At 43.7% G+C, this 13,087-nt stretch overlaps 1 protein-coding gene across 1 annotated transcript; it reads left to right on the plus strand.

Moving 5' to 3' along the window:
- Nucleotides 1–203: 203 nt before the first annotated feature.
- Nucleotides 204–12,742, plus strand: LOC143976243 (chymotrypsinogen A-like). Its single transcript, XM_077478655.1, has 7 exons — nt 204–282; nt 4,147–4,250; nt 5,199–5,278; nt 6,514–6,592; nt 6,784–6,964; nt 7,558–7,691; nt 12,543–12,742. Exons 1-7 carry the CDS (start codon nt 231–233, stop codon nt 12,702–12,704), a joined length of 792 nt encoding a protein of 263 aa, XP_077334781.1. The 5' UTR covers nt 204–230; the 3' UTR covers nt 12,705–12,742.
- Nucleotides 12,743–13,087: the final 345 nt, after the last annotated feature.

Here is a 13,087-nt window from a genome sequence, read left to right on the forward strand (position 1 = left end):
CCATGGACTCAGCAAGACAGAACAATTGAATAATGACTGTAACACCTGCAGCCTCATTATCTTTTCTTTTTGGCAAAGTTGGTGGAATATCTGGACTTCAAGGTATCCTGATAAGGTGACCTAAAATAGTCCTTATTATAGGTCCAGAGCTCCTCCCTGATTGGCTGATTTACGGTATAAAAGCTGAGCAGGGTCTTACCATCATCGACTCAACCGAATAAAATAACAGAATGGCAATCCTGTGGTTCCTGTCCTGCCTGGCCCTGTTCAGCGGAGCTTATGGTGAGTACGCCACGCACTGTTTGTGCTACATTGTAATATATAATATAATTCATAACACTGTGCGTTTTTACGCATATTTTACTGATAAGAGTTATACACATCGTTTCATAGAGTGCCTAGCTGATAGAACTGTTTCTATCAAAGATGGGTGGAGAACGCAGAACCTTTTTGAACAAATACACTATATTACCAAAAGTATTGGGACGCCTGCCTTTACATGCACATGAGATTTAATGGCCTCCCAGTCTTGGTCCGGAGGGTTCAATATTGAGTTGGCCCTTTGCAGCTATAGCAGCTTCACCTCTTCTGGAAAGGCCGTCCACAAGGTTTAGGAGGGTGTCTATGGAAAGGTTTGACCATTCTTCCAGAAGAGCATTTGTGAGGTCAGGTACTAATGTTGGGCAAGAATGCCTGGCTAAGGTGTTCTATCGGGTTGAGGTCAGGTTCCTCCACCCTAAACTTGCCAGTCAGGTTCCTCCTAAGGGTTAGGGCTACAGTTAAATGTTAGGTTCAAATGCTAGCGCAAGGGTTAGATGTTAGGGTTAAATGTTAGAGTAAGTGTTAAGGGTTAGGGTTAGAGATTAGGGTTAAGGGTTAGGGTTAAGGTTAGATGCTAGGGTTAGCCTTCTATTCCTAACTGTTAACCCTAAACAAAGCCCAACCCTTGAAAAACAGGGCAGTCAAGTTCCTCCACCCCAAACTCGCTCATCCAGGTCTTTATGGACCTTGCTTTGTGCACTGGTGGGCAGTCATGTTGGAACAGGAAGAGGCCGTCCCCTAAACTGTTCCCACAAAGTTGGGAGCATGAAATTGTCCAAAATGTCTTGGTATGCTGACGTCTTAAGACTTCCCTTCACTGGAACTAAAGGGCCAAGCCCAACCCCTGAAAAACAACCCCACACCATAATCCCCCCCCCCCACACGATAATCCCCCCTCCACCAAATGATTTGGTGCACAAAGCAAGGTTCATAAAGACATGGATGAACGAGTTTGGGGTGGAGGAACTTGACTGGCCTGACCTCAATAAAACACCTTTGGGATGAATTAGAGCGGAGACTGCAAGCCAGGGCTTCTCGTCCAACATCAGTGCCTGACTTCACAAATGCTCTTCTGGAAGAATGGTCAAAAATTCCAATAGACACCCTGCTAAAACTTGTGGACGGCCTTCCCAGAAGAGTTGAAGCTGTTATAGCTGCAAAGGGCAGGTCAACTCAATATTGACCCCTTACGGACTAAGACTGGGATGCCATTAAAGTTCATGTGCGTGTAAAGGCAGGTGTCCCAATACTTTTGGTAATTTTGTTTATTGACTTCCTGCCTACTATTTATGAGATACTGAAGCAAGTAAAACTCTAGAGAATAGATGTTTGGGATTTTCAAAGCTTTGCCTTTAATATTTGTTCTATTATATGAAAACTAAAAAGCTCCAAAAGAGCTCCAGTACGTAGCCTTTCCCATGATGGGGCCACTGTAGATTAAACAGATTCCTTCCCAAACAGTGTAGAGGCAGCCAGGCACACGACAACAACGGTCCATTCACTCTGGCTCGTTGGTCAGTCTAGGGGTCTTCTTTTAAAGTTTATTTGCCAGTAGAACTTGGGAGGGAATTTGGGGTGATGTGGGATACTCTGAAACATCAGGTATTGTTGGCAGAAGATACTTCCTTCGCAGTAGCAATACCACTAGTGTAGGTAAGCTGGAGCAGTCTATGGTTCACGGCTGGGGACCATGAAATAACTGCAGCACTGGTAAAGGCAGACTGGAACAGTGCACGATTCATGGCTGGGGACCATGAAATAATTGCAGCACAGGTAAAAGCAGACTGGAACAGTGCATGATTCATGGTTGGGAACTGTGAAATAATTGGAGCACTAGTAAAGGTAGACTGGAACAGTACAGGATTCATGGCTGAGGACCATGAAATAATTGCAGCACAGGTAAAGGCAGACTGGAACAGTGGACGATTCACAGCTGGGGACCATGAAATAATTTAAGCACAGGTAAAGGCAGACTGGAACAGTGCATGATTCATGGTTGGGGACCATGAAATAATTGCAGCACAGGTAATGGCAGCCTGGAATAGTGTACGATTCACAGCTGGGGACCATGAAATAATTGCAGCACAAGTAACGGCAGACTGGAACAGTGCACGATTCATGGTTGGGAACTGTGAAATAATTGGAGCACTAGTAAAGGTAGACTGGAACAGTGTACGATTCATGGCTGGGGACCATGAAATAATTGCAGCACAGGTAAAAGCAGACTGGAACAGTGCATGATTCATGGTTGGGAACTGTGAAATAATTGCAGCACAGGTAAAGGCAGACTGGAACAGTGCATGATTCATGGTTGGGAACTGTGAAATAATTGGAGCACTAGAAAAGGTAGACTGGAACAGTGCAGGATTCATGGCTGAGGACCATGAAATAATTGCAGCACAGGTAAAGGCAGACTGGAACAGTGCATGATTCATGGTTGGGGACCATGAAATAATTGCAGCACAGGTAAAGGTAGACTGGAACAGTGTACGATTCATGGCTGGGGACCATGAAATAATTGCAGCACAGGTAAAGGCAGACTGGAACAGTGCATGATTCATGGCTGGGAACTGTGAAATAATTGGAGCACAGGTAAAGGCAGACTGGAACAGTGCAGGATTCATGGCTGAGGACCATGAAATAATTGCAGCACAGGTAAAGGCAGACTGGAACAGTGGACGATTCAGAGCTGGGGACCATGAAATAATTTAAGCACAGGTAAAGGCAGACTGGAACAGTGCATGATTCATGGCTGGGGACCATGAAATAATTGCAGCACAGGTAAAGGTAGACTGGAACAGTGTACGATTCATGGCTGGGGACCATGAAATAATTGGAGCACAGGTAAAGGCAGACTGGAACAGTGTACGATTCATGGCTGGGGACCATGAAATAATTGCAGCACAGGTAAAGGCATACTGGAACAGTGCATGATTCATGGTTGGGAACTGTGAAATAGTTGGAGCACAGGTAAAGGCAGACTGGAACAGTGCACGATTCATGGCTGGGGACCATGAAATAATTGCAGCACAGGTAATGGCAGACTGGAACAGTGGACGATTCACAGCTGGGGACCATGAAATAATTTAAGCACAGGTAAAGGCAGACTGGAACAGTGCGCGATTCATGGTTGGGGACCATTAAATAATTGCAGCACAGGTAAAGGCAGACTGCATGATTCAAGGTTGGGGACTGTGAAATAATTGGAGCACTAGTAAAGGCAGACTGGAACAGTGCACGATTCATGGCTGGGGACCATGAAATAATTGCAGCACAGGTAAAGGCAGCCCAGAACAGTGCACAATTCACAGCTGGGGACCATAAAGAGGCTTTACTTACAGGATCCTGGAACACAACCAGTCCTTAGGTGTGGCCTCTGGTAAAGTAGTCCAGTATTCAGTCCAAAGGGCCCCAGGGGCAAGCAGCCTCCCCCTTCCTCACACCTCCACAGATCCATCCCCACTAGGGGGAAAAAGACCTCATGGCTCCAGGCTATTTAACAGCATCCCAGCCACCATCTGGGCACACCTCCCCAGGAATTGGCTAGGCCCTGCTCAATACTCAGGCTGGACATTTGAATGCTCTCACCGGAAGATCCAGAAACTTATTTTAGAGACAGGGAGGAGCAATCAAACCCTCTGATTACAGAGCAAACCAAAAACTACATTTACCTAACAGCCTTACTAAGTGGGTGCTACAATTAAATGTAATGCTAGTTATGAGTGTAAGTAGACAAGCTACAGACTTAAAAGATGTTGCATTATATTATATAGGGTATAGTATACAGTAACTTGTATGCATTGTTTAAATATATGTTTTCTTCAGGCTGCGGTGTTCCCGCCATCAAGCCCGTTATCTCCGGCTATGCTAGGATTGTGAACGGCGAGAATGCCGTCTCTGGATCTTGGCCCTGGCAGGTGTCTCTGCAGGTAAGACCAAAAGTTCTCCGTTGTCCCTTGTCATTGAGCTCCAGAACCTTATAAGACAATGTTAGAGAGGGGAACTAGGAAGGGTTTTTCATACCCAGAGCCTCTGGATTCATAGAGTTTTTCATCCAGTAAGTCGTATTACAGAAACTAGATAGCATAACGTTACGTCATTTATATACCAAGTATATGACCACCATGATTGATGTGACCTTCACATTTTTAAATGTCCGCTTTTTGCCATCCAGTTTTCTGATCGAAGCTTTGGCCTCCCAATGTTGGGCTAAACTTAAAAATGTTGAGGCTAGTTTATTTAAGTTTTAGATGAAGTGGGGGTGGGTTAGGACTTTTGTCAAGTTTTTAATTGCAATACGGGACATGTAAGAAGAAGTAAAAAAAAAAAAATTGGAAATGGTCACTATGGGGGGGTGGGGGAAGGGGCGGGCAGAGGTGTTTGGGATCCATTCTCATGATAGCCCTCTAGAATAAGAATTCTGTTCACTTTGGGGAGACTTCCTTTCATTTCCCATTGTGTCTCCAGCACACAGACAGCCTTTAACAGTCTAATTTATAATTCATCTGTTTTTTGGTCACCGGGCAAATGTCCTTTTCCCATTCATTACCATGGCTCCTCTGTGGTTGGTCACCTTCATGAAGGGAAAAGCATGCCCTCACAGCAGTCAACTTTAGGATTCTGTGATGAAGTGTACCAGGTAGGTGCCCATCGCTGCACCCTATAGATTGCACTCAAAATGCAACACTCAGGAATATGGGTACACAGGCCCCACAAACAGGACCCTAACACAGATATCTGACCTGCACCATTACCTACAGTGTCTTCGTTTAGGTGCACTCTTCAGGTGACTTAAAAACAAAAAAAACTGCAATGCTGAGGTCTAAGGAGGGAGGAGCTTACTTCTGATCATTGATCTAATGACTCTTCTTCCACAGTACACCTCTGGTTTCCACTTCTGCGGTGGGTCCCTCATCAACAGTCTCTGGGTTATAACCGCTGCCCACTGTGGAGTCACGTGAGTCTGTTAAGCTAGTATTCTACTATAATGTCAACTTTCACTGCAATGCTTCACTGGTAATCTGTACATCCGGAGTGGCTGACCAGATACATCCTAAATATAAAACCATTTATCCAACTGTCCATCCAGATCCTCTAGTTTATAGACCGAATACATCGTAAATATAGAGCCATTTATCCAACTGTCCATCCAGAGCCTCTGGTTTATAGACCGAATACATCGTAAATATAGAACCATTTATCCAACTGCCATCCAGAGCCTCTGGTTTATAGACCAGATACATCCTAAATATAGAGTCATTTATCCAACTGTCCATCCAGAGCCTCTGGTTTATAGACCAGATACATCCTAAATATAAAACCATTTATCCAACTGTCCATCCAGAGCCTCTGGTTTATAGAGCGAGTACATCATAAATATAGAACCATTTATCCAACTGCCATCCAGATCCTCTGGTTTATAGACCGAATACATCCTAAATATAGAACCATTTATCCAACTGTCCATCCAGAGCCTCCGGTTTATAGACCAGATACATCCTAAATATAAAACCATTTATCCAACTGTCCATCCAGAGCCTCTGGTCTATAGACTGGATACATCGTAAATATAGAGCCATGTATCCAACTGTCCACCCAGAGCCTCTGGTTTATAGACTGGATACATCCTAAATATAGAGCCATTTATCCAACTGTCCATCCAGAGCCTCTGGTTTATAGACCGGATACATCCTAAATATAGAACCATTTATCCAACTGTCTGTTCATGCAGTTGGTTTATGGCACAGACACACAGCTTCTATTTCATGGCAGTCCATGACATGCATACCATGGCTTCTATAGAGTTGGGTGTTTTGGGTAATAAGACCCAGACAGATAATGCTCGTGGAGCCTGAAAGTACCAAAATGATTACCCTTCTGTACAAGAAAGCTTATATCAACTTTTGCCATGAGTTAAAACGTAAGGGGTTCCTATATTTTTTCCCTGCAAATTCCTGCTGGGGTGGTTTGATTCGAACTCTGGAAAGAAGCGCTAGCCCGTGAGCAGCGTCACCAGGGAAAAGCTCCCCCCTCCAACCAGGAATCCAAATATATATTCTTTTTGATTTTTCAATTATAAATTTAGAAAGTGCTGAGAAGTGTGAAAAATTCTGAGGTTCAAAATTAGAGGTGACATCTGAATTGTCAAATCAGCCTTATGGCAACTAACGACCATTTTTCTCTTCCATCCAGAACTTCCCACCGCGTGGTCCTGGGTGCATTTGACCGCTCTGTAAACACTGAGGCCACCCAGAAAATTGCTGTCGGCAGAGTAAGTTCTTTTTTTTTAAATAAACTCATTTTTGCTCTTTTGTCCTTAAAGCCTAACAGTCATGTACTATTGGGGATCACACGGGCATTCCGATACAACTACAGGGTCCGTGTATGAGGGTTGGTTGGATTTATCTGGTTGAATTTAGTTACATTTCCAGAAAGTTGATTCTAACATAACTTTTTTTTCAGGCCTTCAGACACCCCAATTACAACTCCCAGACCATCGTCAATGACATCACCCTGATCAAGCTGGCCACTCCCGCCACCTTCACCAGCCGCATTTCCCCCGTGTGTCTTGCTGCCACCGCTGATGTCTTCAATGGAGGAGAAAGATGCATCACCACCGGATGGGGATACACCAGTGCTGCCAGTAAGGGAATTACATTTAGTTTAAAAAAATAAATAAGCATAATGCATTGCAATGTGTCCAAGCCCTGGTGATTCTTCCAATGTCCTACTGATTCAAGGGCTTCTTGTAGTTCCATGGCCAACCTGTGACATCACAAGCTGACACGCCTACTTAGGCCTGCTCAGGCTTGACTGGCAGTGTCTCCAGGTGGAAGTCATGCCGCCAAAGCAGCTGCAGTTTGTGTGCAAGCAGGGGAGTGGACAATCAGTAGCCAATCACAGTTTATTCAAGTCAATGGCCATGTCCTTCAGCTGTAACCCCAATCCCCCATCCAGCAGAACAACGCTGAGAAGAAATTCTTCACGCATTGTAAAGGCATTTTAAATAATTCGGGGTGTGCATTATGTGATAGCCTGCTTGTTTGATGTAGGCTTCACAAGCTTTCATTTTGACCTCTATTGCATAGAAATAAGCCCGATAATGACTATTCTGTGCTCCTTTAGACAGTGCAAAGAATTAACAAGATGAAGGGTTGTAGAAGTGAGATGTGATGATAATGCCGTTACACATTTTTAATTTTTTTTTTTTTGCATTCTTCCTTTTTTCTCTTTCAGCACAAAACACCCCATCTAAGCTCCAGCAGGCATCTCTTCCTCTCCTGACCACCGCCAGCTGCCAGAGCTACTGGGGATCCCAAATCAGGGACACCATGATCTGCGCCGGTGCCTCCGGTGTTTCCTCCTGCATGGTACGATGAACTTTGGATTTCAGTTAGAAACTATTGCTCAGCTGGGGGAACCAGAATCCAATACATAATGATTCCAAGGCCCCTTAGAGACGTCTTTGGGTATCTCTACAAACGAATGTAGGGCTCAGACCTAAAAAGGGCCCTGCTGGTAGTCCCTAGATTCTTTCCCGTAATTAGTGTATCAGCAGCCAGGCACACAACTTCAATCACTGTTCTGACTCAACTACAAGGCCATAAACCTTATCTCCAGCTTCATATAGGGCTTACATATATATATTCAGACTGCTTAACTCAATGAATAACTCCCTGTTGAAGAGACATACGATGGATCCCTTCGAATGTTCCGTTTAATGATGGATATTCATAGGTAGAAAGACGTTGGTGTTGTAAGCCACATGTAAAGATGTTACAGCAATGATGGTATACTGAGCAATGAACCAGAGAGAGGAAGGGGAGGAGGATATACAGAACTAGGGTGGGAGAGAGAGTTCAGCTAGACAGAAGGGAACAAATCTTAAAGACACAGAACAATAATAAATCATATAGTGTAACCCAACAATCACTCTTCTGGTTCAATCAATAGTCAAGGCGTATCCTTTTTTTCATGCTTTATTATTAGTTGAACTTGGATAGGGTGTAGGGTAGACATGTGCGCCGTCAATAAATTAGCTTAGTTTTGTTCCGTTCTGTTTTGTATTAGCCGTTAATTCATATTTCATAAATCTGGGGATCCCAAATCAGGGACACCATGATCTGTGCCGGTGCCTCCGGTGTTTCCTCCTGCATGGTACAATAAACTTTGGATTTCAGTTAGAAACTATTGCTCAGCTGGGGAACCGCTGGGGGAACTAGATCCAATACATAATGATTCCAAGGCCCCTTAGAGACGTCTTTGGGTATCTCTACATACGAATGTAGAGCTTGCCCCTGAATGGGCCCCACTGGTAGTCCCTAGATTCTTTCCCGTAACTAGTGTATCAGAAGCCAGGCACACAGATTCAATCATTGTTCTGAATCAACTACAAGGCCATAAACTTTATCTCCAGCTTCATATAGGGCTTACATGACCCGGTGTTCTATTTATCCCTTGCATCAATTCAGACTGCTTAACTCAATGAATAACTCACTGTTGAAGAGACAGACGATGGATCCTTTCGAATGTTCCGTTTAATGATGGATATTCATAGGTAGAAAGACGTTGGTGTTGTAAGGCACATGTAAAGATGTTACAGCAATGATGGTATACTGAGCAATGAACCAGAGAGAGGAAGGGGAGGAGGATATACAGAACTAGGGTGGGAGAGAGAGTTTAGCTAGACAGAAGGGAACAAATCTTAAAGACACAGAACAATAATAAATCATATAGTGTAACCCAACAATCACTCTTCTGGTTCAACTACAAGGCCATAAACCTTATCTCCAGCTTCATATAGGGCTTACATATATATATTCAGACTGCTTAACTCAATGAATAACTCCCTGTTGAAGAGACATACGATGGATCCTTTCGAATGTTCCGTTTAATGATGGATATTCATAGGTGGAAAAACGTTGGTGTTGTAAGCCACATGTAAAGGTGTTACAGCAATGATGGTATACTGAGCAATGAACCAGAGAGAGGAAGGGGAGGAGGATATACAGAACTAGGGTGGGAGAGAGAGTTCAGCTAGACAGAAGGGAACAAATCTTAAAGACACAGAACAATAATAAATCAAATAGTGTAACCCAACAATCACTCTTCTGGTTCAATCAATAGTCGAGGCGTATCCTTTTTTTTCATGCTTTATTATTAGTTGAACTTGGATAGGGTGTAGGGTAGACATGTGCGCCGTCAATAAATTAGCTTTGTTTTGTTCCGTTCTGTTTTGTATTAGCCGTTAATTCATATTTCGTAATTCGTGTCCGAAATTCAATTTGGATTCGTACAAAATACGAATTTTCATTAGTTTCGTTAACTTTTCATAACAATTATGAATGTTCCTTATGATGAATTTATCATTATGAGGGGCTCCCAGCATCCCTGTAATCATTATGAGGGGCTCCCACCATCCCTGTGCTGTGATTATTATGAGGGGCTCCCACCATCCCTGTGCTGTGCTGACTTCCCGGGTTTTTAACTTCATCATAACGAATAATCGTAATTAACGAAAATTCTTATTTTGTCCGATTCTGAATCTCCCATCGACTACCAGTACCAGTGTCCGACTCCCATATTAAAAAAGGTAATTTTCCCAACCCTCACTCAGCAGCAGAAGAAAACATCTGATTGGTCAACAAAACACCGGTCACGTTTCTGTTGTAACGGAATTTGGATCCGAAATTCTTCAACGAAAGTTCCGTATTGCGTACAAAATTCATAGAAATTTGCATTTCGGATCCTCCCGAATGTACGAATTTTCGCACATGTCTAGTGTAAGGAAGCTGTGGGATACTCCAGAAGCACAATGCAGAAACCCAATGACATGTCTCAGCTTGTGAAAGCTTCTTAGAACAGTCATTGCAGCAGAAATCAAGGGACTGCGCTACACTAGAACGCCATAAGAATTGTCCAGACTTCAGCAGAACCTGGCACTGAGGCATAAGGGATAGTAGAAACACTCACTAGGCAGCAGCACTCACTAGGATCTTATGCACAGGTCTGTACTCACAAATGTCCCTGGATACTTCCGTAGATGCCTCCTTCCAATATCAGCCAGACATTTCCCCCAATTCCTCAGTGAAGTCCCTCAATCAGTTCTAGCAAGATCCAGTAGAATAGGTCCCTAGCTCTAACACAGCTAGGACCCCAATGAGCACTAGAACAGCCCCCTCCCCCCCCCCCCCGGTCAAGCCAAACTGGGGCCTCAATGAGATGTGAAGCTGAATAGCAGCATTTCAGGCCAGGAACTTCTCCTGGAAAAGAACCCCTTGCTCCAGGCCTCAGGTGATTTATGCAGTCCCCCAGCCACCTATTGGGCACCCTCCCCCCCAGGGATTGGCTGGGACCACATGAATATTTGGGCTGTTGCCAGCCCGCTACATTCCAGACTCCTCCAGAAGGCAGGGGGAAGCAGCCAAACCCACACAACCAATGAAAACCAGAGCAGCCCAAAGTAATCAGAAGCTGCTCCTCTGATTACAGGGGAGCCAAGAGGATTAAATTGACCTAACCCAACGGCAGCTTATCTAGGATGGTGCCACACTATTGTTTTGTTTTAAATAAATTTTTACATTTTATTTAATCTAATAGTCAAGAGTCTACATTCGTCTAAGGACATGGCGAAGGACTACTGAGCCATGAGGGTGGAGCTTAGCTCTAGGGGGTGAGGTACACATCAGCGCCCTCTTTAACCACTTTCAGTCCCGGACCATTTTGCTGGTCAAAGACCAGACCACTTTTTGCGATTCGGCGCTGCGTCACTTTAACTGACAATTGCGCGGTCGTGGAGACGTGGCTCCCAAACATAATTGACGGCCTTTTTTTTTACCACAAATAGAGATTTCTTTTGGTGGTATTTGATCACCTCTGCGGTTTTTATTTTTTTTGCGCTATAAACAAAAATAGAGCGACAATTTTTGAAAAAAACGCATTATTTTTAACTTTTTGTTATAATAAATATCCCCCAAAAATATATAAAAAAACATTTTTTTTCCCTCAGTTTAGGCCGATACGTATTCTTCTACATATTTTTGGTAAAAAAAAAAAATCGCAATAAACGATTATTGATTGGTTTGCGCAAAAGTTATAGCGTTTACAAAATAGGGGATAGTTTTATGGCATTTTTATTAATAATTTTTTTTTTTTTACTAGTAATGGCGGCGATCAGCGATTTTTATTGTGACTGCGACATTCTGGCGGACACATCGGACATTTTTGACACATTTTTGGGACCATTGTCATTTATACAGCAATCAGTGCTATATAAATGCAGTGATTCCTGTGTAAATGACACTGGCAGTGAAGGGGGTTAACCAGTGGGTGGCAGTGTAGGGGTTAAGTGTGTCCTAGGGGCGTGTTACTAACTGTTGGGGGGCTGGGCTTTCATTTAGTGAACACTGATCTCTGCTCCAATCACATGGAGCAGAGATCAGCGTCACTAGTTGCTAGGCAGAACTGGGAGATGCTGTTTACAATGGCATTTCTCCATTCAGCCGCCCCGTGAGATGATCGCGGGTATGCCCGCAGCGATCGAGTCCGCAGGACCCGCGACCGGACTCACGGGGGTCCCGACCAGCATGCGAGTGCGCCGCCGGCAGGGTGCTTGCGAAGGCAGGGCGGCATTGAAGATTGGACGTACCTGTACGCCAATATGCCTGCCCGTGCCCATTCTGCCGACGTACATCGGCGTGCGCCGGTCGGGAACTGGTTAAATATAGCAATCAAGGGCTCTCCAGGGTCAAAAATTGATTTGATGTGTTACCAAGGTACTGGTTGACACTAAAATATGACATCTTCTCTTTTTGAAAGCCTTAAAAGTTACATTTAGGACATTCGTAATTCTATTGTGACAACACTGTATCCTTATCCGAAATTTTCAAAATTCCAAATTGCTTAAAAAAAAAAAAAATTAGGATACATCTCTGATAACCTTTAATCCCGCTGACCCAAGGACCTTCTCTGAGGAATTTTTGAGGTCTCCGGTCACTTTTTGTTTGTGCTTCCACCTACGATCCCAGTGCCAAAAGTCACCCACTAGTTTAATTATTAATTATGTGCCCTTGTAAATAATCAGCAATCGCCGTAAGCAGCTGCAACTATTTCATGTTTGGGCATTTAGGGGGCACAAAGCTCAGACCAACAAAAGTTCTTTGAAAGTGAAGCCTTCATGGCGTGAGGAGTTCTCTGATGACGTCTCTTCTTTTCTTCTTCAGGGTGACTCTGGTGGACCTCTTGTGTGCCAGAAGAACGGAGCCTGGACCCTGGCCGGTATTGTGTCCTGGGGCAGCTCCTCCTGCTCTACATCCACCCCAGCCGTCTATGCCCGTGTCACCGCCCTCAGATCCTGGGTGGACCAGACCGTTGCCGCCAACTAAATACCATCCAATGTCCAAATAAAATATACATTTCTCAACATTGGATTGTTGTGGATTAATTTCTTTAAATATATCGTTTGTTCACAAAGTAGATAATTTATTGTTTAAATTGTCTTAACATTTTTTTTTTTAAAGAGGAAAGGACGGGTTGATGAATTCTAACTGAGCACACAATGAGAAGTCCGTAAACTTCAGTCGAATTCCCTAAACAAAAATTTCATGCAGATCTTAAAATGTCCTATAAAATTGGAGCTTTGCCCGGCTCCTCCTGACTCCAGAGAGTCTTTATTTTCTCCTTTAATGTAAAGGGTAACCTTACTTATCAATGCAATAAGTTGGCATTGTGGTGGAGTTTATAAGGAAAAAGTCAATAAAATTAGGTA

The sequence above is a fragment of the Lithobates pipiens genome, unplaced genomic scaffold (genome assembly GCF_037356315.1).
Source record: "Lithobates pipiens isolate NorthernLeopardFrog02 unplaced genomic scaffold, aLitPip1_a1.2 Scaffold_13, whole genome shotgun sequence".
In the NCBI taxonomy this organism is placed as follows: Eukaryota; Metazoa; Chordata; class Amphibia; order Anura; family Ranidae; genus Lithobates; species Lithobates pipiens.

Coding starts and splice junctions, on each gene's coding strand:
- LOC143976243 (XM_077478655.1), top strand. CDS start 231: ATGGCAATCCTGTGGTTCCTGTCCTGCCTGGCCCTGTTCAGCGGAGCT. Junction 6,593..6,783: donor AGAAAATTGCTGTCGGCAGA/GTAAGTTCTTTT, acceptor CTTTTTTTTCAG/GCCTTCAGACACCCCAATTA. Junction 7,692..12,542: donor CCGGTGTTTCCTCCTGCATG/GTACGATGAACT, acceptor TTTCTTCTTCAG/GGTGACTCTGGTGGACCTCT.